Genomic DNA, 20,677 nt, shown 5'->3' on the forward strand with positions numbered 1-20,677 from the left:
AAATTGGAAGTGGAACAATTTTTTAAGCGAAAATATAGGTAAGAATATTATAACGGTTATTAAATTTAATGAATGACGCACAATGCGAAATTTGAGTGGAATTAATTCACGTTTATTTATTAAGGGCATGTGATACTTAGAAAATTGTCGATTCATTTTACCAGTTTTAGATTCCCCCGACTTTTTTTCTAGAATAATAAATATTTTGTCTTAAAAAGTTGGGAAATGATAGCGAACATGTTAATGGACGTCCCCAAACACTTTTTTTGTAGGTTATTTCAAAAAAGTTTTAATTTAGCAAAATGTGATTAATTTGCATAGCGCTTAGGAAATAGTATCGTTTTTTTTGTGTTAGATCCCCCCGGTTTTTTTCCTAGTATAAGAAATAATTTGCCTTCAAAATCTGGGAAATGATAGCGAACATGCTAACGGACGTCCTCACACACTTTTTTTGTGTTTTTTTATAAAAAAATTTTTGATATTACTAACAACGTGCGGGTATATTTCGAGGTTATGTGTGTTACAATTCACCCGAGCGTTACTTCCAAACTACATAATATTTTTGGCCGAAAACTTTGGACTTACAAATAAACATAGTAACTAATCTCCCGGAACTAAATTTCTTTGCAGGCAATCAAAAAAGATTATTTCATAAATAATTTTCAGATTATCGAAAAGGCAGAGATGGAAAACGACGTAACCTCAAAATAATGCATATGCATAACATTTTTATTTAGCGCAATCAGTTTTTTTGTTATTATCCCTCAAAAAAGAGTCCGGGGACGTCCGTTATGATATTTTATAGCACCTCCGAATTAATTATTTTAAATTTTTCATTTTTTTGGAAAAAAAGTCGGGTTAAAAATACTTGGTTTATAATCAAAGAGATTTACATAAACGAATAAAATATCACAAAACACTTTTTCTAAATGTTAAGTCTGATATAAATGACTAAGTTTTACATAAATTGAAAAATTAAATACATTTTTAAGCTCGAATAAATTATGATGAGATCCTTTTAACAGAGGTAATTAGATCAGGAATACCGTTGTTGGTCATTAATACAAGTTTATTAATAATTTATTTTGAAAATTTCCAACTATGTCATTGTTTCCACTTTAAATAATTGGAAAAATTTAAAACCATTATTTTGTATCTATTACATTTTTCAACGATATAACTTCTTTGTTACTAATGTTATTAATGTATTATTTTTTTGCTATTAATTATAAAAAATAGAAACTTTCAATAATAATTTTGCCACTGTCCGTTACGGCGTTTCCTTTGAATTTTTCTGTACCGTGATCAGCCGTCTATGACGGCTCCCTCTCTCTCTCTCTCTCTCTCTCTCAAATCACACCTCGCCAATCTTTGCAGTTGAAGGTGTTTTAAAAGAATTATGCAATAATTATTTCTAAACTTATTAGCACTACTTAATAATAATTGTTATAATCAGATGTCTCCCTTTTTACGATTTTGACGATATAAGAAACACACTTTTCGATTTTTTTCAGTTGACGGTGTCTTTCCAAATCACGGTAGAAGATTGTGAAAAAATTTGCTTCCTCATAGAGGGAGATTTTTCTCAAAAAAAAAAAAAAAAAATGGATACTTTTAATATTTTTCAAGCTTATGTCTATGTCTTAACACAAATCTTTTTTTCACAGAATCACATTTTATTTTAAATTTATAAACATTTTTTCAAATGTGTTAAGTCAATATAACTTGAATCTTAAGATCATTGCTCCCTCCTTTAGACAGAAAAAAGTCTTTATCCAATTTTAATAAAGGACAGCTAATTTTGATTTTTTGGAAATGTTTCAAAATTGTAATATTTCATAATTGTAACATTGAAAATATATAGCCGTCACATATAGTCGTGAAATTTTAATGCGCGATGCGCATGCGTTCGAGCGGTTTTAACATCTGACAGGGTTTTAATTTAACATAAAAATATTTTTACGCTTAACATCTCAAAAAGATGGTAAATTGTTGGCATGAATATCTGGATGTTAGGCGCTACAATCTTAACCTTTGAGCATCTACATTTAAACATCCATTTTTTTCCGTGTAAATATCCTATTGTTGTATTTTGAATATCAAAAAAGTTTTTTTTTCATACAAACATTAAATATGGTAATTTTTTTGGAGATCTCTAAATTTACAGATCTCAAAAGAATGTACTCTGCTTATATATGAGAAAGTAATTTTTTTTGGTTAAGTAAAAAAAAATACTTTTATTAATGGCCGATTTTAGATAAAAATCCTATCAGATCAGGATATCCGTCAGGGTTACCAATCGTACAAAGTTCATGATCATATGATTTCATCTTTTAGTTTTCGAGATATGGTGAACAGAAAAAAGTTGCACATACATCGATATATGAAAAATGTAGATTTGAAAATTTGTGTAGAAATTATTTGAATTGTATAAACTTTTAGCCCGCCAATCAAGGAGCACTATACATGATTTGTGTTTACCAACCCATAGGGATACAAAAAGGGTCGAGATAAAAATGGTTACTTTATAATGAGAGTGCTGCAAAAACTTGATAAAACTATTGAAAATATGCCATTTTTCTACAATTAAAAAAGACATTTAAAAACTAATAAGTGATATATGTTACTGAAAAAAAATTGAAGGGAATTGTTGTAGATAATAAAATAGAAGAACAATCGATCTCTTATCACTTAACATTTTTTAAATTATTTCCAGGGTAACGGCATTTATTATTATTAAAAAATACTTGTTTAATTTGCCTGCTTTTTAATTTTATTTAAAATTTTTGAAGTACGGAAAGATGAAATAAATCAAAGTAGAAATGAGCAATACCTTATACAGGCCCGCTCTCTTTGTGTTCTTTGTATAAAACAAAAATCAACCTGAAATATAATAAAACTGTTAAAAAATAGCATCTTCAATAAACTAAATATGTATCTAAATAAAAAGCTGGAAACACTTCAAATTTACTTATATTCTTTTTCTCACTCCATATCTATTTTCATTCATAAAAAACGTGCTCCACCTGAATGTACTAACTTCTCTTGCAATGTCGCAGCAATGAATTTTCTCCACAAAACGCAAATGCCAAAAGCTCCTAAAACCCCTTATATATTAAAACCTCCTTAAATTAAATTGAACCCAGCTCTTCTAAAACCATTATGTTTCACATTAAACCACCCTAATAATTAAATTTCCTAAACTTATTAAATAAACAAAATTTCACACTCCAGAAAATTTCCCTCTACTTTTGAATCTACCTGTACAATTTTTGAACCAACCTCTACCAAGCATCATCCCTGCGATCTACAATGAAACAGGCGAAAACCAAGCTGTGAAAACAATGCTTCTGTACGTCAAAAGCCCAGGGTCCAGAATATCCTCTACATGTGCCTGTTCCCGCGAGCTAAATGCGCACGCGCAATTTCAAATCCAGCCAATCAACATCCCGCAAGGCCAGGGTAGGGCGATGCGCGTTCTTCCGGCAGGTTCTAACTGCTCGCGTCCATTTTGCCAGCAATCGTGATCCCGCGTAGTCGACGCCGGTGTAAAAACTATAATTCCCGTTTACTCTGAGTTCGCGTCGGTGCATATAGCGCACGTTGCAAATTCCCTCGTTGTTTGTGATTGTTGCTCAAGTTGTTTACATCTCAGACAACGGCGTTGCAATTCAAGTGAGAACCCTGGTGCAAAGGCAGTGAATTGAAAATAAAGAGGGCCTTTCGTGCAATCGCGAAGCCAGCGGTGAACAAGCCGGCTTAGTGGAGTACAGTCTAGAACAAGATGGCGGACCTGCAGGGAACCCCGGTCACTCAAGACGCCCTGTCCGTAGCTCAACTTGAGTTGGCAGGGAATCAAAATGCATTAGCATTGCGGAGGCCATTTGACCCGGTGGCACATGACCTGGACGCAACCTTCCGTCTCACACGATTTGCGGATTTAAAAGGATGAGGGTGTAAAGTCCCTCAGGAGATTCTTGGTAAACTCCTAGAGGGACTACAGGCAGACGATGGTAGCGCCCAGGATCATGAACATGCCCACTTTATGCACATGGCCATCCCCCGCATTGGTGAGTACCTGCCACGTGCACTTTGACTTTTGCCTTTTCGTTTTTGCATATTTTTGGTACTGGTCTCAGCCGTACTTTTAGAGATAATGGACGTCTCACTTTTTGGGATGCCGGCAACAATTTTCTATGTGTACCGCAGGCGATTCCTTTTTGTTTTATTTTTTTTTCTGTCAGTTAAAGGTGATTTATTGTTTCTGATGTAAAAAAAAATTTCCTTTAAACTGAGATTGAGGTTGAGAGTCATCGTTGTAAAGAATTGCAATTTTTTTTGGGCCAATTCAGTTTTGGATGGGATTGATTCTCATTGGGCCTGTTTTGAGGGTTACAAGGGATTAATATTTTTTAATTGTTTTTACGAATTTGATTATTTTGAATTTTTTACGGAGCGGGATGGTATTCGCCCCTGACATTATGGCGGCCACGTTGTCTCCCGCCATTTTTATAGGGATCTTCTGTTGATTCATTTTACCCGCGAAATTTGAATTTAAAGCATTGTTTTGGAGAAAATTGTCAGGGAACGTCCATTAATTACGTAAGGCTTGTTTTTTAAAATGCTTATTCTATTCTAAAGATCCGTAACATTTTGATGGCCCCTCCCCTTTTTACGTAAGATTTTTAATTTCTTACTGATATTTTTTTTTAACGTAAACTATATTTCCAGGGATTTCAAAATACTTGAAAGATTTCCAGTGCTATAAAAGTATTTTAAAAAATTATAAAAATTTTGCAGTATTTAATGATATTTCCTAAGCTTAGAGATTTAATCAATTCTTCAGATTGACTGCTGTACCAGGAAATTGCAGTGCATTTATTTTTTGGCCGAGAATTTGACAAATTTTTAGAAGAAAAATCTGTCGAGCTTCGATTTCAACAATTTTTTTTAAAATAATTAGTTGAATTGGTATCTTTTTCAATTATCACATGATTTAATTTACCATGCGTGATTCAAAAAACTTCTACTTTAAGAATTTTCCATTTTTAATTGAATTAAAAATATTGTATCAATCTAAAATATTGAACTTTTAACCCCTTAAATTTGACATTTTTTAATAAAGAAAAATAATTATTCAATATTTAGAAATATTTGACTGTTCATTTAATATGAGTAAATTGAAACCAAATATATGAAAGCAAACAATTTTATACTATATTGTTTGGCATAGAAAGCTTTGAATCGTTAAAGGTTCGAAGAGCTTTTAAACTTTTAACGTTATAATTTTAATGGTTCTATTTAAATAATGTTTAATTTGTCAGCGAAATTGTTGAATTCTTAGGTATAACTAACAATTTTAAAAACTTACTATTTTTAGAAAAATATTAAGTAATTCTAGGAGATATTTAAAGTTTTGAAAAGAGATCAAATTAATTTAAAACTTGAAATGATTCCAAATAATGTAAATGAATTATGTGGGCATTTTTTTCAGAACTTCTAAATAAATTTTAAAATAAATCGACATTTTCCTACTATTTTTATAATATCCTGCACATTAAAAAAAATCCTTGAAATCTTCTAGGTTATTTTTTTTTTTGTAAATTTGTAAATCTTTTTAAATATTCTCTTAAAATAATTTTTCTAAATAAAAAATCATTTTCAATTTTCCTAGGAATCTTAGGAAGATGTTTGTATTCTTTTAAAGCCCTTCAGAATTCTTAAAAAGCTTATAAAGGTATAAATAATCGAAATTTGTCGGTACCCGCACTTCGTTTATTTCAAGCTCTACATTAATTTTCAACCTTTTCAAAACTTCTATGTATCTCTTAAAATTACTCTAATTTTTTCTGCAAATAATAGATTTTTGAAAATTTTCAGAATTTTCTAAAAATTGTAGGAAAATTCAATTAATTTTAAAAGATATTCAGAAGTTCTGAAAAAAATGATGAAAAAAAAAAACTTTTTTTCGCAAGATTTTGAAACACAAGTCGAAAGCTTTTTTTCAAGTATGCCTAAATTATTAAAAATAAACATAATTTAATTTGTAATTTAAAAACTGGTAAAGTTAAAACAAATAATTTATTTGTCATTGGTAATGTTTCTAGCTTAAAATTACTTAAAATAATATAATTTTGAAAATTGGAAAATTCATTGATTGATTCTTTAATTTAGAGTATTGAAAATTTGGCAGTTTATCTAAATTACGCTAAAAATTGTTCTATTGAAAAGTGTTAGTACTTTTCATTTTATACGATTAAATTATTGAGCACTTGAATACAAAATTTTAAACTTCAATTAAAAAAGTTTAAAATTCAAGAGTTCCACTTTGAATGCTTAAATTTGTAGTTTATTTGCAATTATTTCAATTGGGAAAATGTTTGGCTTTAGTTCGAATTTTTAAATTTTGTTGAATGTGAAAAGTGTTTGCGAACCCGGAAATGACTGGGAATTTTTTTCTTCGATTAGAACGATTAATAAGAGATTCCCACGGATTTAAAGAAATTTCAAGGGATCTCGTCAGATTTTAAAATATTTAAGGATTTTTAACGGGTTTTTACCGATTTTACTGCAATATCAAGGATGTTGAAGATTTCAAGGATTTTCGCAGTTTTTGAAGGATTTTAAGATGTTTTAAAGCAAGTCACGAGTTTTCAAAGAATTTAATGTGGGATCGAAAGATTTTAGTAAGATTTGAAGGGATTTAAAGATAGGACAAAGGATTTTAACGGATATTAAGAAATAAAGTGGTATTACGATGATTTTACGGGATTTCAGATGATTGTCAAATATTATAAAGGATTTTAAGAAATTTCGAGTTTATTTAAATGGATTTCAAATTATTTTAGGAAATTTCAATTAATTTTAAAGGTATTTCAAAAATTGTAAGCGACCTCTTAAGATTTCAAAATATATTACAGAATTTGAAGAATTTCTAACTTTAAAAACAAAAAGGATTATAAGGAACTTTTATTAAATTTTGAGGGTATCAGGGGATTTTAATGAAATTTCGAAGATTTGAAGGAACTTGAAGATACTTCATTAGACCGTAAAAGATTTCAAAAGCATTTTAGAAATTTATTAGTGTTTCGATGAGTTGCTGGATTTTAAAGGATTCTAAGAGATTTCGAAAGATTTAAAAGTATATCCCCGAATGTTAGAGATTACAAAGGATTTAGCAGGATTTCAAAAGGTATAATAATTAAGGATTTGGTGGGAATTCGACTAACTTTGATGGGGTTTGGAAGATTTTATTAGATTTCTATCGATTTTAAGAGTTTCAATTAATTTTAAATGGATTTCGTAAGATTTCATAATATTTTCTCGGATTTTTAACGTTTCCAGCTACATTGAAATATTCTGGAATTTTCCTTTTTTTTAAACCTTGAAAACCTGAAAGTCTCTTTGAATTTTTCACGAGAACCTTGAATTGAAAATTTTGTTTTGTTTTTTAAACAGTTTTCGAGTGGTTGATAACTCGGTTTTTGGGTATACACCAGTTTTTAAAAGTTTACAAAATAATTCAAAGGAATATTTCAAAAAGGTTACAGTACGCAAGATGTTAGATTTCAAAGATTTTAAACGATTTTAAAATACAAGTTAGAAAAAAACTTCTTTTTAGAACATTTCCAAATATTTCACAAAGGTTTCAAAAATGTAAGGATTTCAAAGACTTTGCAAAGGCTTAAAAATATTCCCAAAGATTTCACAGACGGTTATTTGATTATTTGATGTGAAAAGAGGGACCTGGAAAAACTTTATAGAATGTTGAAGATCTCAAAGTAAGTCACGTGTTTTTAAAGAATATCATGTGGTGCCGAAGTCTTTTCATTTTTTTTAAGGATGTCAGGATATTTTAAGGAGATTTCGAAGATTTTTGAAGGGGTTTAAAGAGATTGTAAAAGATGGTTTCGATGATTCAGCGGGATTTCGTAAAATTTCAAAAGCTTTAATTGAATGTCAAATGATTTTCGAATATTTAAAAAGACTTTAGGATATTTCAAAGGGATTTCAGAAGTTTCAAGGGATCTCGTATGATTTTTTATTGAATTTTGACAATTTTAAGCAATTTTAAAGACTCACGGTATTGTAGAGGATTTTCAAGTAGCTCAACCATTGCAAGAATGGTTTAACTCCTCAATTCTAAATTATTTATTATAATTTAGAAGTAGGGATTCCAGTAGGGATTCGCAAAATTTTCAGCCCCTCTCTCAAAAATTTGAAGTAGTGCCAAAAATCAGATCTCTGGAAAAAATAGTTTTTCTATGGTTTTAAGTGTTAATGACGGCTTTTTTCCGGGACAACATTCTCTACAACTCTACTGTTTCCAGTTTTATAAATAACAAAATAATCTTAACATATAAATATTTGTTTATAAAATGTTTTCATAACAAACAAAAATTGCTCTAACGATTTTAGCCATAAAAAATTTACTTTCAATATTGGAAACAGGAGAGTTGTAGAGAATTTTTTTCGAGGAAAAAAAAAGCCGTCGTTTCTTATAATGAACATTGATTCAATTGCAAAAAACATGGTTATAAATAATTTTTGTTGTAAATTTCAACATTTTTCATAAAAAATAATGTTTTTTTTTTATTTGAAATGACATCAGTTATAATATTGTGATTCTTAAGATCATAGAAAAACTATTTTTTCAGATATCTGACCTTTGGCAGGACAACTGCCTTAAACACTATCCGCAGCAATTTGAAGATTCTTTAGTTACATTCAATGGCAAATAGCTGCAAGTAAATGTAACGGATTTAAAATTAAGTAATTTTAAACTTTAAATAATAATTTCCTCCTGCTTATACAGTAGGGTATTTCATTTTGAAGTACTTTAAAGAAAGGCAGGGAAATAAAACTAGAAAATCCCATGCCATTTTGTGTGTTAACATCTTGGTGTCGTTAATTTTCTAACAAAAAAAAAAATTATGTAGTACTTATTTCAGATAATATATAAATAAGTACTATTCATTTCATTAGCGGCTTGTAAAACTAATTGTGACATTTTTTTTTCTTTTCTAGGCATTGGTATGGATTCCTCTGTCACTCCGTTGAGGCACGGTGGGCTGAGTTTGGTCCAGACGACAGATTTTTTCTACCCTCTAGTCGATGATCCTTACATGATGGGTGAGATTTCAAAGAGTATCGCTCTCAAATTAATATTGCAATTTAATCTCGATTACCAATGAAAATAATTCAAGCTATAAGCAATTAAAAATTACTGAAAAAGTTTAATATTGTAATTTATCCAGGGATCACAGTTCGTCCCTGTCTGTACCTAATCTTCCTTTTTCTCCCATAAATTTGAACAGTATTTCAAAATCGTGAAAGCCGACCCTTTTCCCATTTCTTTCACGAAATTTCGATTCATTAAAAATAACCAGAAATTTGAGAAATTAGAAAAGAAGATGCTTTCAAAGAGATTTTTTTGGATGCTAGCGATTTCAAGTGTTCGTAACCGATTTGGTTGATAATTTTATTGATTTAAGGACTTTGAGAGTGAAGAAATGGCTACCGTGGGTTGTAGAAATAAAATTTTGGAAATCGAAAATAATATCTAAGTAGCATATTAGCAGGGTTATATAATTTTTAATTTAAAGAATTTTTTAATTCAGTTTAGAAGATAAAGAAATAAAAAATTAATAGTGTTTGAATTTAAAGCTTTTAGATCAAATAAATATCCAGTTGATCAACTATACATATTAATTAATTAATTATTTTAAAACTTTAATTTAAAAAAAATAATAATAAAGGATAACTGTATTTGTATTTAAAATCTGTCGTACACTGCAACACCTTATAAATTTTTTATCTCAACTCTTTTTTTCCTCCTGCTTATACAGTAGGGTATTTCATTTTGAAGTTCTCTAAAGAAAAGCAGGAATATAAAAGTAGAGGAACCCATGCCGACTTGTGAATATGCAACATTTTGGTGTCGTTAATCCTCTGACAAAACATTTCCCAAAAGATGATCTTTTTATACTAAAGTTGAAGCTTTGCTTCAATCCATTGTTCTATTTCTTTTTACTCGTTTTTTTAATTGTTCGACTGGTGCACATGCAGACACATTTAAGTTGATCAACTGTAAATATAAATTAATCATTTAAAAAAACTGAACTGTACTTCGACTTTTAAGAATGAAACAATTGACAGATTTGAACGTTGAATACTAAACTGTTTCGATAATAAATCATTAGTAGTTAAACCATTTAAATGTCCCCATGAAACTTTATAAACTTTTTACATTCTCATCATTTATGATTGAGAAAGTATTAGAATTGTCGGAAATTTGACATAACACTTTTTCAACGTTTCGAGACCCCCTGAATCCGAAAATCAGGTTTTCACAATGGCGTCTGTTTGTCCGTCCGTAAACACGATAACTCTCGAAAAAATGAACGAATCAAATTCATCTTTGGCACACTTTTTTTAGGTCCTAAAAGACCTAAAAAGACCACTTTTTTCTGAATTTGAAAATTCGATGTACGGATATTAATAGTATTAAAAAGAATAAACAATTTATCCTAATGACTTTTTTCGATAAAAAGAAAATTATCAGAGTTATAGCGTTTTCCAAATTTTTTTAATCAGCCGAAAATCAAAATTTGAAGCCGAAAAACGCACGATATGAAAAAAAAGTCAAGAGAAGAAAAACATTTCTTTTTGAAAGCCCTACACGATTATCCTAACCAATTTTTGGATTTTCTTCAAAGATAGAAAATTCACATTTTGATTTCACAAAAAATAATGGAAAATAAAAAATTCCATTTTGTGGACAAACTATAAAGGATACGAAAAAAGATAAATTAACAAAAATGGTTATCCTAAAAAAGATCTACAATTTTTTTAAGAATCACTTCTTGATAGGACGCGTACTTTTTGTTTTATTCGTGAAAAATAACGTTGAAATAAAATAAAATAAAAAAAATGTGTGGAAAAACGACGAAAGTTACGAGAAAAAAATCCAACAAAACCTGTTTACAAATGTCTGTCGGAAATGAAGCGCGCAGCGCGAGTGTCACGATGAGAATATGTACCTCAAAGGCTACAGAGCTTTGAGAAACTTCATCTTTGACTATACTTAATTAAGTAGACAATTCAGAATATGAAGACGCATATAAATACTGCCATCTAAAAGAGATCTTTTTGATAAAGTTTTTTTCAAGCATTCCAAATTTAAAGAATAAATATCCGAGCGCGAAGCGCGAGATTCAATCCTTGCGCGCCCTAGGCGTGCTCAAACTTGCGAGCGAAATTAATAATAATTTATTAATTTTTTCCCAGTTTTATTCAATTTTAAATAATCAAATATACCCATTCAATATAAAACTTTTTCTTAAAAACAGAACAAATTTTTCAATAATTAGCAGTATCTGACTGTTCATTTAAAATGAATAATTAAATATTCAAAAACAAACAATATGAAACTGAATTGTTTAAAATGTAAAAAAAAAACCTTGAATCGTTACAATATAAATTGTTCCATTTTTTTCATTTTCAATTTGTGATTGAAAGTTCTGATGAATAATATTTGAGCAATTATTATTAATTTAAAACGGCCTTTAAAAAAAATCTTCTGATTTAAAAAATTCAATTTTTATTGATTTTAACTTGAAATTGCTTACAATTATTTAAATTTTAAAATTTATTGATTCATTCTTAAATTTAGGGCACTTAAAATGATAGCGTGGACTTACATTTTCTTAACAAAAAATCTTTCAACTGTTTAATTCATGGAAGTTTAAAATGTTGTATTTTTGCGTAGATTATGGAACGTTTTAAATAAAAATTAATTAACATTTTTTGAGCTTTATTATTAACAGTAATTCAAAAAAGTTCCACTTTGAGTGCTTTAATTTTTAGTTCAGTTTTGATTACTGAAAATGAAAAGTTTCTGCTTCAGGAGTTAGAACTTTTTTGTTTCAATGACAGGGACAATTTTTTGCACATCAGGAAATGATCGGGAATTTTGTTCCTAGATTAAAACAACCACCCTGATCAGAAATAAAAAGTATCATTAAATTAGAGGTGATTACTAGGTATGTGGCTGGACTTACATATTGTCAGCAAATTGGGTATGTGAAAAATTCTTATTTTATTAATTTGGTTATTTTATTGAATAATAATCATATTTTAATTTCTGATTTTTTTATATGTAAAAAATGCTGAGGTGTTAAACAAAATTTACAAAGTTAGCTTTAATCCTTTATTTAAGCACAAAAATTACTATTAGTATATAAAATATATCAAGTTTTTAATAATCTATAAAATACCCTTTTTTTATAAAAAAAATACCCTTATTGACCTAAAATTGAAGAAATGCGAAATGACAACGGGATAAGAACCAAAAATGAAATTTTATAGGATGAGAAGAAAAAAGTTTCAGCGATAGATTTTCAAATATGTCTGTTAAATATGTGCAATATATCATAATTTCCAAATTAATTTTTTCACGTGAAATGATTTTTATATATTCCTAATGACAGGGTGTCTACCTTACCTGGAAAACCTGGAATTGTCCGGGAATTTTTATATACCTGAAAAAACCTAGAAATTTCAGGGATTTTTTTTAGTGTACATAATTTTTTTAAATTGAAATATAAAATTGAATAACAATGATTATTCATTTCTAAATTTAGCTTTATATGACTCTATTTAAACTATTTGGTTGAAAATTCGTTTGTTTTTTGGTTTGAAATTAATTTTTTTACTGAAAATTTACCTATTTTATTCGTTCTTTTGAATAAAATTAATCTTCTTGGTTACAAATTCATCTTTTAGCTTGGAATATCAACAGTTTGCATATTTTTCATAATTCATCTTTTTTGAAATGTAAATTTAATAGCTTGTTTGAAAGTTAAACTATTTCTTAAAAATTCCTTTTTTTTTGTTAAAGTTTATAATTTTTATTGAAAATTCATGTTCGTGCTTGAAAATTCAACAATTTCAGTTAAAGATTTATCATTTTAGTTTAAAATTTATAAGTTTGATTGGCATTTTTTTAACTAAAAATTTAACTTACAATTTTTTGTTCAAATATATTTTTTAGTTAAAAATTCCTCTTTTTCATTCTTTTGGTTAAAAATTCAACTATTTCAGTTAAAGATTCATATGAGATTGGTTCAAAAATTAATTTTTTTACTGAAAATTTAACTATTCTATTTTTGGATTTAAATTGTTGTTTTTAAATTTAAAATTAAACTATTTGGTTGAAAATGTAGGGTTTTTAGTAAAAAGTTCATTTATTTTGTTGAAAAATTGTTTTTTTGTTGTAAACAAATTACTTTTTAGGTTTGAAAATTAATCTTTTTGTTTGGAAATTCATCATTATGGTTGAAAATGTAATTATTCCGAAGAAATATTCATAATTTATTTAGAAATTTATTACTTTAGTTAAATTTTGTTTCTTTAGCAAATTAATTTTTTTAAATGCTGTACCATTTTTGGTTTCAAACTGATATTCTTTAGTTTAAATTTTTAAATTCAACTATTTGGTTGAAAATTAATTTTTTTGATTGAAAATTCATATTTTTTTTACAAATCCATTATTTTCTTGAAAAAGCAATATTTGATTTAAAACGTTAAAAATTTGAAGCGGTTTAAATTGAATAAAATTATTTTATACAGGGATGGGTAAAAGTTTTCGCATACCTCTTTTTATGACTGATTAAGTTCTCTTAATTTTAATTATACCAGAGCTAAAAAAATATATTTGTAACGGGTTGATTGCTGCAAGAACTTGGAGTTTTAGCAAAAAAGTTGGAAAATTTGCAATATTCTTTTTGGTCACAAAACTATTTTTGCAGAATATATCAAACATATAATTATGAATTTTCTATGAAATTTCCTCAAAATATATATTTATTTAATTTTTATTCTGCTTTGCCTACAGATAAGATGTTTTTTTTTTATTTTCCAACTTTATTGTTACAATTTGAAGTTCGTGCAGTTTGAAAAGAAAATTTTTATGATTATACTCATTAGGTTTTGTGAGACGGTGAAAAATACCTTCAAAATGAACCAAAGAACATTGAAAAATCATAATTATTTTGGAAGTTATTGAGCATTTAAGAAAGCATTGAAATTTACACTATTTTTGCAATATCTATGAAAATAGACAAATTGACTTCATCCTGGGCTCATTTTATACAGAATTTCAAAAGTAATCAAGCCTTTAAAGTGAAATTTGTTGAGCTCGATCATGATAAAAATTAAGAGAACTTAATCAGTCATAAAAAAGAGGTGTGCGGAAACTTCTGTCCTCCCTGTAAATATGCACTGACTTTTAAGCATAAGAAAATACCACAAATGATTTAAAGTATTATTCCAATTTATGTACTTTAGAGACAAATTCAAGGAATGATTAATTATGTTTTTATTATTCAAATATTTGATTAATTTAATATAAACGTATTAATTGAATGTCTAGAAAATGAAAAAAACACGATTTATAATAATCTCGCGAAACTGTATACATAATAGGAGTCGATTGCAGAGTGGCCGCTGGACTGGGAAACCTGGAAATTACAGGGAATTTTATGGGACCGGAGAAAATCGGGAAATGACAGTGAATTTATTTTTAGACCGGGAATATTACAAAATTTTTAGAATAAAAATTTGGCCCAACATTAATTTCAAGCGTTTTTAAATAATTTCCTAAATTGTGATTTTTATAAATTATTATATCATTTAGTTTAGAGTGCTTAATTCGAAAATCTTTCACTTAAAAAATTTTCCATCTCAGATTTTTAAGCATATATTTTAATTTAAAGAATGTTAAAATGCAGTTTTAAAGGTTAAATAAACTTAAAATTAGATTTTTTTAAAATCGAAAATTTTTTCAAACAGGGTGGCCGCAATACCGGGAATTTTGCGAATTTTCAGAAGAAAAATCTGCCCAAGTTCGATTTTAACATTTTTTTAAATAATTAAAGTGCAGTTTTGAGGATTTAAACAATAAAAAATTAAAAGCATTTAAGGTTGCCAATTTTTGATAAAAAACAGTTTTATTTTATCAACTGTAAATATAGATCCGTTCAAAAATGGAGAATTTCCAGATTGTAACAGTTTCAATCCGAAAGTCTTGATAAGAATTGAAATTAATCTTTTATTTATTCCGATAATTTTATTTTTAAATAAAAAATTTCATGATTTATCAATAATATATTTTTAATTCAGAGTTTCCGGTATTCTTTTATATTATTTTTTATATCAAATTTAATAAATAAATTTATTAATATATTATTTCTATTAATTTGTTCAGCTATTATAAAATGTAAACGTGCGTTTTACTATTTTCAACTTGAAAATAAATCCATAATAGTATAGTCATAATGAAAGGTTTTTAGTAAATTAAAAATATTGTGAGTCTAAATTATTTAATTTTAATCTCATTTAATTTGAAATTTGTTAATGTAGAAAAAGAATAAGTATTTAATATTTTACTGTTCATTTAAGACGAGTAAATTGAAACCAAATATTTAAAAGAAAACAATTTGAAACTGAATTGTTTTACATAGAAAGCTTTGAATCTTTAGATTTTCGAAGAACTTTTAATCACATAGCGTTACAATTTTAATTGCTCTAATTAAAAAGTGTTTAATTTATAAGTGGAACTGTTAACTTTTGACGCATAAATAACAATTGAACACTTATTATTTACAGAAAAAGTGTGAGTAATTTTAAGAGATTTTTAGAAGTTTTGAAAAGATTCAAAATTAATTGAAAACTTGAAATTATTTCAAGTAATTTAAACGACGCGTGTTAACATTTTTTTCAGAACTTCTAAATATATTTTTGAATTAATCGAAATTATCCTGAAATTTTTGAAAATCCAGCAAATAAAATAAAATCTTCCATGTTCTTCCTTGATCATTTTTTAAATCTGTTAAAATCTTCGTAAACTTTCTGTTACAATAATTTCTCGAAGTGAAAAATCAGTTTCAATTTACCTAAGAATCTTAAGAAAAATTCTAAATTTGTTGTTTTAAATCTGCAAAAATCTAAATTTTATTTTAAATTCGGCTGCAAGTATTTCAAATTATTTGAAGTTCTAAATTTAATTCGAATTTTTTTTAAACTTCTTAGTATCTCTTCATATTACTCTAATATTTTTACAAATAATAAGTTTTCTATTTCTATTTATAAATTGAAATGAAATTTTTTTAAATTTGCAGGATTTTCTAAAAGTCATAGAAAAAATTCGATTCATTTTGAAATATATTTAAAAGTTATGACAAAAAATTGAACAATTATTTTGAATTTGAAAAAATTTAAAACCACTTCTAGATTTTTCAAGATTTTGAAATAAAATTTTAAAGCTTTTGAAGGATGCCTAGACTATTTAAAATAAAAATAATTTAACTTCTAATTTAAGAACTGTTAAGTTAAAATTTTTTTGTTTCATTTTTTAATGTGTCTAGCTTAAAATTACTTAAAATAATATATTTTTGAACATTTTTAAAGTTCATTGCTTGATTCTTTATTTTAGACTATTGAAAATGTTAACGTGGATTTATGTTTTTGGAACTTAATTTGAATCATCTTTGAACTCTATAATTGATAAAAGTTCTAAATTTTGCAGTTTATTTGCATTTCACTAAAAACTGTTCAATTTAAAAGTGTTAGTACCTTCCAGTTTATACGTGAAAGTTATTGAGCATTTTAATACACAATTTTTTAATTGAAAACTTTTAAACTTCAATGTTAAAAGTTTGGAATTCAAGGATTCCACTTTGAATGCTTTAATTTGTTGTTTATTGTTTATTACTTTATATGGAAAAATGTTTAGAATAGAAAATAACCCTGAAATTATCAGGGAATTTTTTTCCAGGATTTGAGGAGACCCTGTAATGTGTATATTTAAATAGTTACTTAAAAGTTGCTTGAAAGTTACCTGAAATCGTTGGAAAGCGAATTTTGAAAAATTGGTTCTTTCCAGCTGTTATTCTCATGTCTTTCAATTGACTGATTGAACCACTGTGATCCCTGTGTTATCTGAACTAGATTCACATGTTGCTTTACTCGAAACGTTTGAGAATTTTTTTAGGTAAAATCGCGTGCGCAAATGTCATTAGCGATTTGTACGCGATGGGAGTAACGGAATGCGACAATATGCTGATGCTGTTGGGAGTCAGTACCAAAATGACGGAAAAAGAAAGAGATGTTGTAGTTCCACTAATCATGAGAGGTTTCAAGGACTCGGCTTTGGAAGCCGGCACGACCGTCACGGGGGGCCAAACTGTTGTTAATCCATGGTGCACAATTGGAGGTGTTGCTTCCACAGTGTGTCAACCCAACGAGTATATTGTGTACGTAACAATTTCTGAAAATTATCTTTTCTGTCCGAAATGTTAATTACTGAAAAAAAAATTCAGGTCTCATAGACCGGTCCCTATGTTCCTTATTATACCGTATATTCAGTTAAAGTCCCTAAAGTACTCTTTTCAAATGAAAAAAAGCACATTAGTCACTTTTCATTCAATAAATTAATTCATAGGGTAGTCACTATTCGTTATTTGGTCTATACCTAGTTTTGAATTATCTTGCATTCTTTGAAATTTTTCAGGGTACTTATAAAGGTTCCGAGAAATTTTTAAAAGATTTCAATCATTTTTAAGGATTTTTTAAGATTTTAGGGTATTTAAAAAACTTGTAAGACATTTTCAGGAGCTTTTAATTTGAATTATTCTAGGGAATTTTAACAGGTTCCAAGGATTTTTGAAAAATAATTTCATTAATTTGCAGTGATTTTAAAGATTTTGAAATATTATATGATAAAGAATTTTCTAGAATTTTGGAAGATATGGAACTATTTTACAGGACGTACAAGCATTTAAAAAGATTTCACGTTATTTTAGCAGATTTCCGAGGATTTCAATGGTTTCAAGGGATTTTAAAACTCTCAATGTATTTTAATACATTCTCCATGATTTCAGAAAATATTTATTCATGAGAAGTGAGGTATTTTATAGAGTTTTAAATATTTGAAAAAATTTGGAATTCAACCTGAATTCTTATAAATTCACCTTAAATCCCCTTTAAATTCACTCAATTCTACCGAATTCAATTAATTTTGCTATGTTTTTTAAAATTGTTTTCAATTCAGTTATTTGCTTTTTAAATTTAGGACATTATTTTAAATGTCTCAAAATTTATTGTAATAAATCAAATTTTTTCGATTTTTAAAATTGTTCCAACTCATTTGAATTTATCTTGAATTTTTTTGTAATCATTAGTCACTTCTTGTGTTATAAATTAGTGGGGTTTCAAAGATCTTAACATTTTCTTGGAATTCACCCTGAATTCTTTTAAATTCTTTGGAATTCTCTTGAATTTTTTTAATTTACTTGAGTTTTTATCATTTATCTTAAACTCATCTAAATTCATTGCAGTTTTACGGAAATCAATAGATTTTTTTTTATTTTCAACAGTTTTCCCAATTAATTTGAATTCCTATGAATGTAAATTGAATTGTTCCGAAATCCTCGGAATTTATCTTGAATTTGTTACCCTTTGAGCTCGAAAAAAGTACCTTATGAGCGTGACAAAAGGTACCCTATGGTCCCTTTATTTTAACCCATAGGGAACGTTGTGAGGCCTGAAAATTCAAACCATTTTCCTGCTTATACAGTAGGGTATTTTAATATGGAGTACTCTAAAGAGAAGCAGGTAAATAAAACTAGAAGATCCCATGCCGACTTGTGAATTTGCAACATTTTGGCGTCGTTAATTTTCTGACAAAGTAATATAAGTTTTAAATATGTTAATAATTTTTTTCAATTTAGAAAAGTGATTTCTACCTTATCTTATAATCCCAGATTTCTTAGATAATCTCAGTTTACGCTAATTAAATTATAATTTATTATTGTATGTTTATTATTTTCCATTATAAGAAACATTTTTTGCAATTTTATTTCTTTGTGTTTTTTTTTCGATGACTTAAGTTTGATAATCGAATTTAAGAATGGAGAAGAATCCCTGTTCCAAGTTGGAATTTGTCACAATTCTAAAGAATTATTATCGAAAATTTCGTTACATTGTTCGTTGTGAATTCATCTTTCTTTAGTTAAAAATTAAAAAACTTGGTTAAAAGTTAAAATACTTTTGTTCAAATGCAATTTTTTCATGGAAGATTCAGCATTTTAATTCAAAATTCATCTCTGGTTGAAAATCTAACTACACTTTGTTGAAAATGAATTTTTTAAACTAAAAATTTAACTATTTCAGTATAAAACTGAATTATTTTGCTGAAAATTCGTGTTTTTTTGTTTGTTTGTTAAAAATTAGATTTTTAACAGAAAATTTAACCATTCTATTTTTGTTTTTTTTTGGACAATTAATCTATTTGCTTTGAAATGTATATTTTTTATTTAGAAAAATAAACTAGTTTGAAAATTTATGTATTTTGGAAAAAATTCGCCTTTTTGTATAAAATTAATCTTTATGGTTAAAAATTCATCCTTTTGGTATAAAATCGATCTATTCGAGTTTAAGTTTCAACAGTTGAAGCCTCGGCTGAAATAACGTTGTATCAACACATATTTTGTTTCCATGGACTTCTATGTATATGAGTTTTTCTTTTAACTGTTTCTCTATTCCGCGGAAGCGTTGCGATCGAAAATTTAAAAATTGAATTCTGAATTAAATGTAAAATAATCGAGGTTATTTACTTCCATTTTTTTCGCATCTCTCTCAATTAACCTCGTAAGTTTACATATCTAAATCTAATTTAGAATTTTTGAAGGATATGAATAGAAAATTACATTCGTTCAAGAGTGTCGACAAAAAATTTCAAAATTGAATTCGGCAAATTTTAATTGATAAAAGTTTAGTTTAGATTAGTTTAGATTATTTATAAATTTGGTCCTGTACATATTATAAAAAATACAAATATAATTTCTCGTCTTTTCTTTTAAAAAAAAGGATAGAAAAACACTTAATTATTTGTGTAATTGTAATTCAAAGGTTTATTTTTATTTTATTATAAAAATAATTTTGCTAAATATGAATAAATAAAATAATTATTATAAAATAATTTTTTTTAGTACAATTTCTGATCATTATTGATCAATCATTTATTTATTTGATTACTTTTGAATATTATATTTGCTGTTACCGATTCTTGACGTTTTACTCCAGCCTCTTTAACCCTTTTATTTCTTCCTGCGTGTTCAAAACTTTAATGTTAGAATTATAGAAAGGTATATTTTCGAAGTATATAACCTTCACTATTCTGACATTTCTTTTCCAATTCAATTGTCGAATTTTTGAACACCGCGCTTCCGCGCAATAGAAAGACAGTTAAGGGCATATGACACAGCTGAATACCTATATTACCGACCTCACTTTTTCAGTTCACTGAATGTTTTTTTAAACCTAAGAACTTTTTTTATAAATAAAATATCGAGCTGAAACTTTGGCAAATGTATTAGAGTACAATAAAGTACGTTTAGGTACTGCATTTTGGTAGGAACTTCACTGAAAATTATTTTATCTTTTTTCTGAACCTCGACATTTTTTGAACGTTCCAACTTTTTTTGTACATAAAATATCGGTCTCAAACTTTGAGAAATGCAAGAGAGGAAAGAAAACTACGTTTAAGTACAAATCTTGATAATAAAAGATGTAAAAAAAATTTTTAACTATCAATTCCATCGGCATCAGTCGGTAA

The 20,677-nt window shown here is 27.5% G+C and overlaps 1 protein-coding gene across 1 annotated transcript in view; it reads left to right on the forward strand.

Moving 5' to 3' along the window:
* Nucleotides 1-3,504: 3,504 nt before the first annotated feature.
* Nucleotides 3,505-20,677, forward strand: part of LOC117174387 (inactive selenide, water dikinase-like protein) — a 30,218-nt gene continuing 13,045 nt past the window's right edge. Inside the window, exons 1-3 of the mRNA XM_033363476.1 lie at nucleotides 3,505-4,070; nucleotides 9,028-9,132; nucleotides 17,054-17,315. Coding sequence (XP_033219367.1) covers nucleotides 3,785-4,070; nucleotides 9,028-9,132; nucleotides 17,054-17,315 — 653 coding nt within the window. The 5' untranslated portion in view covers nucleotides 3,505-3,784. The remainder of the gene's footprint in view (nucleotides 4,071-9,027; nucleotides 9,133-17,053; nucleotides 17,316-20,677) is intronic.

Source organism: Belonocnema kinseyi, chromosome 6 (genome assembly GCF_010883055.1).
Source record: "Belonocnema kinseyi isolate 2016_QV_RU_SX_M_011 chromosome 6, B_treatae_v1, whole genome shotgun sequence".
In the NCBI taxonomy this organism is placed as follows: Eukaryota; Metazoa; Arthropoda; class Insecta; order Hymenoptera; family Cynipidae; genus Belonocnema; species Belonocnema kinseyi.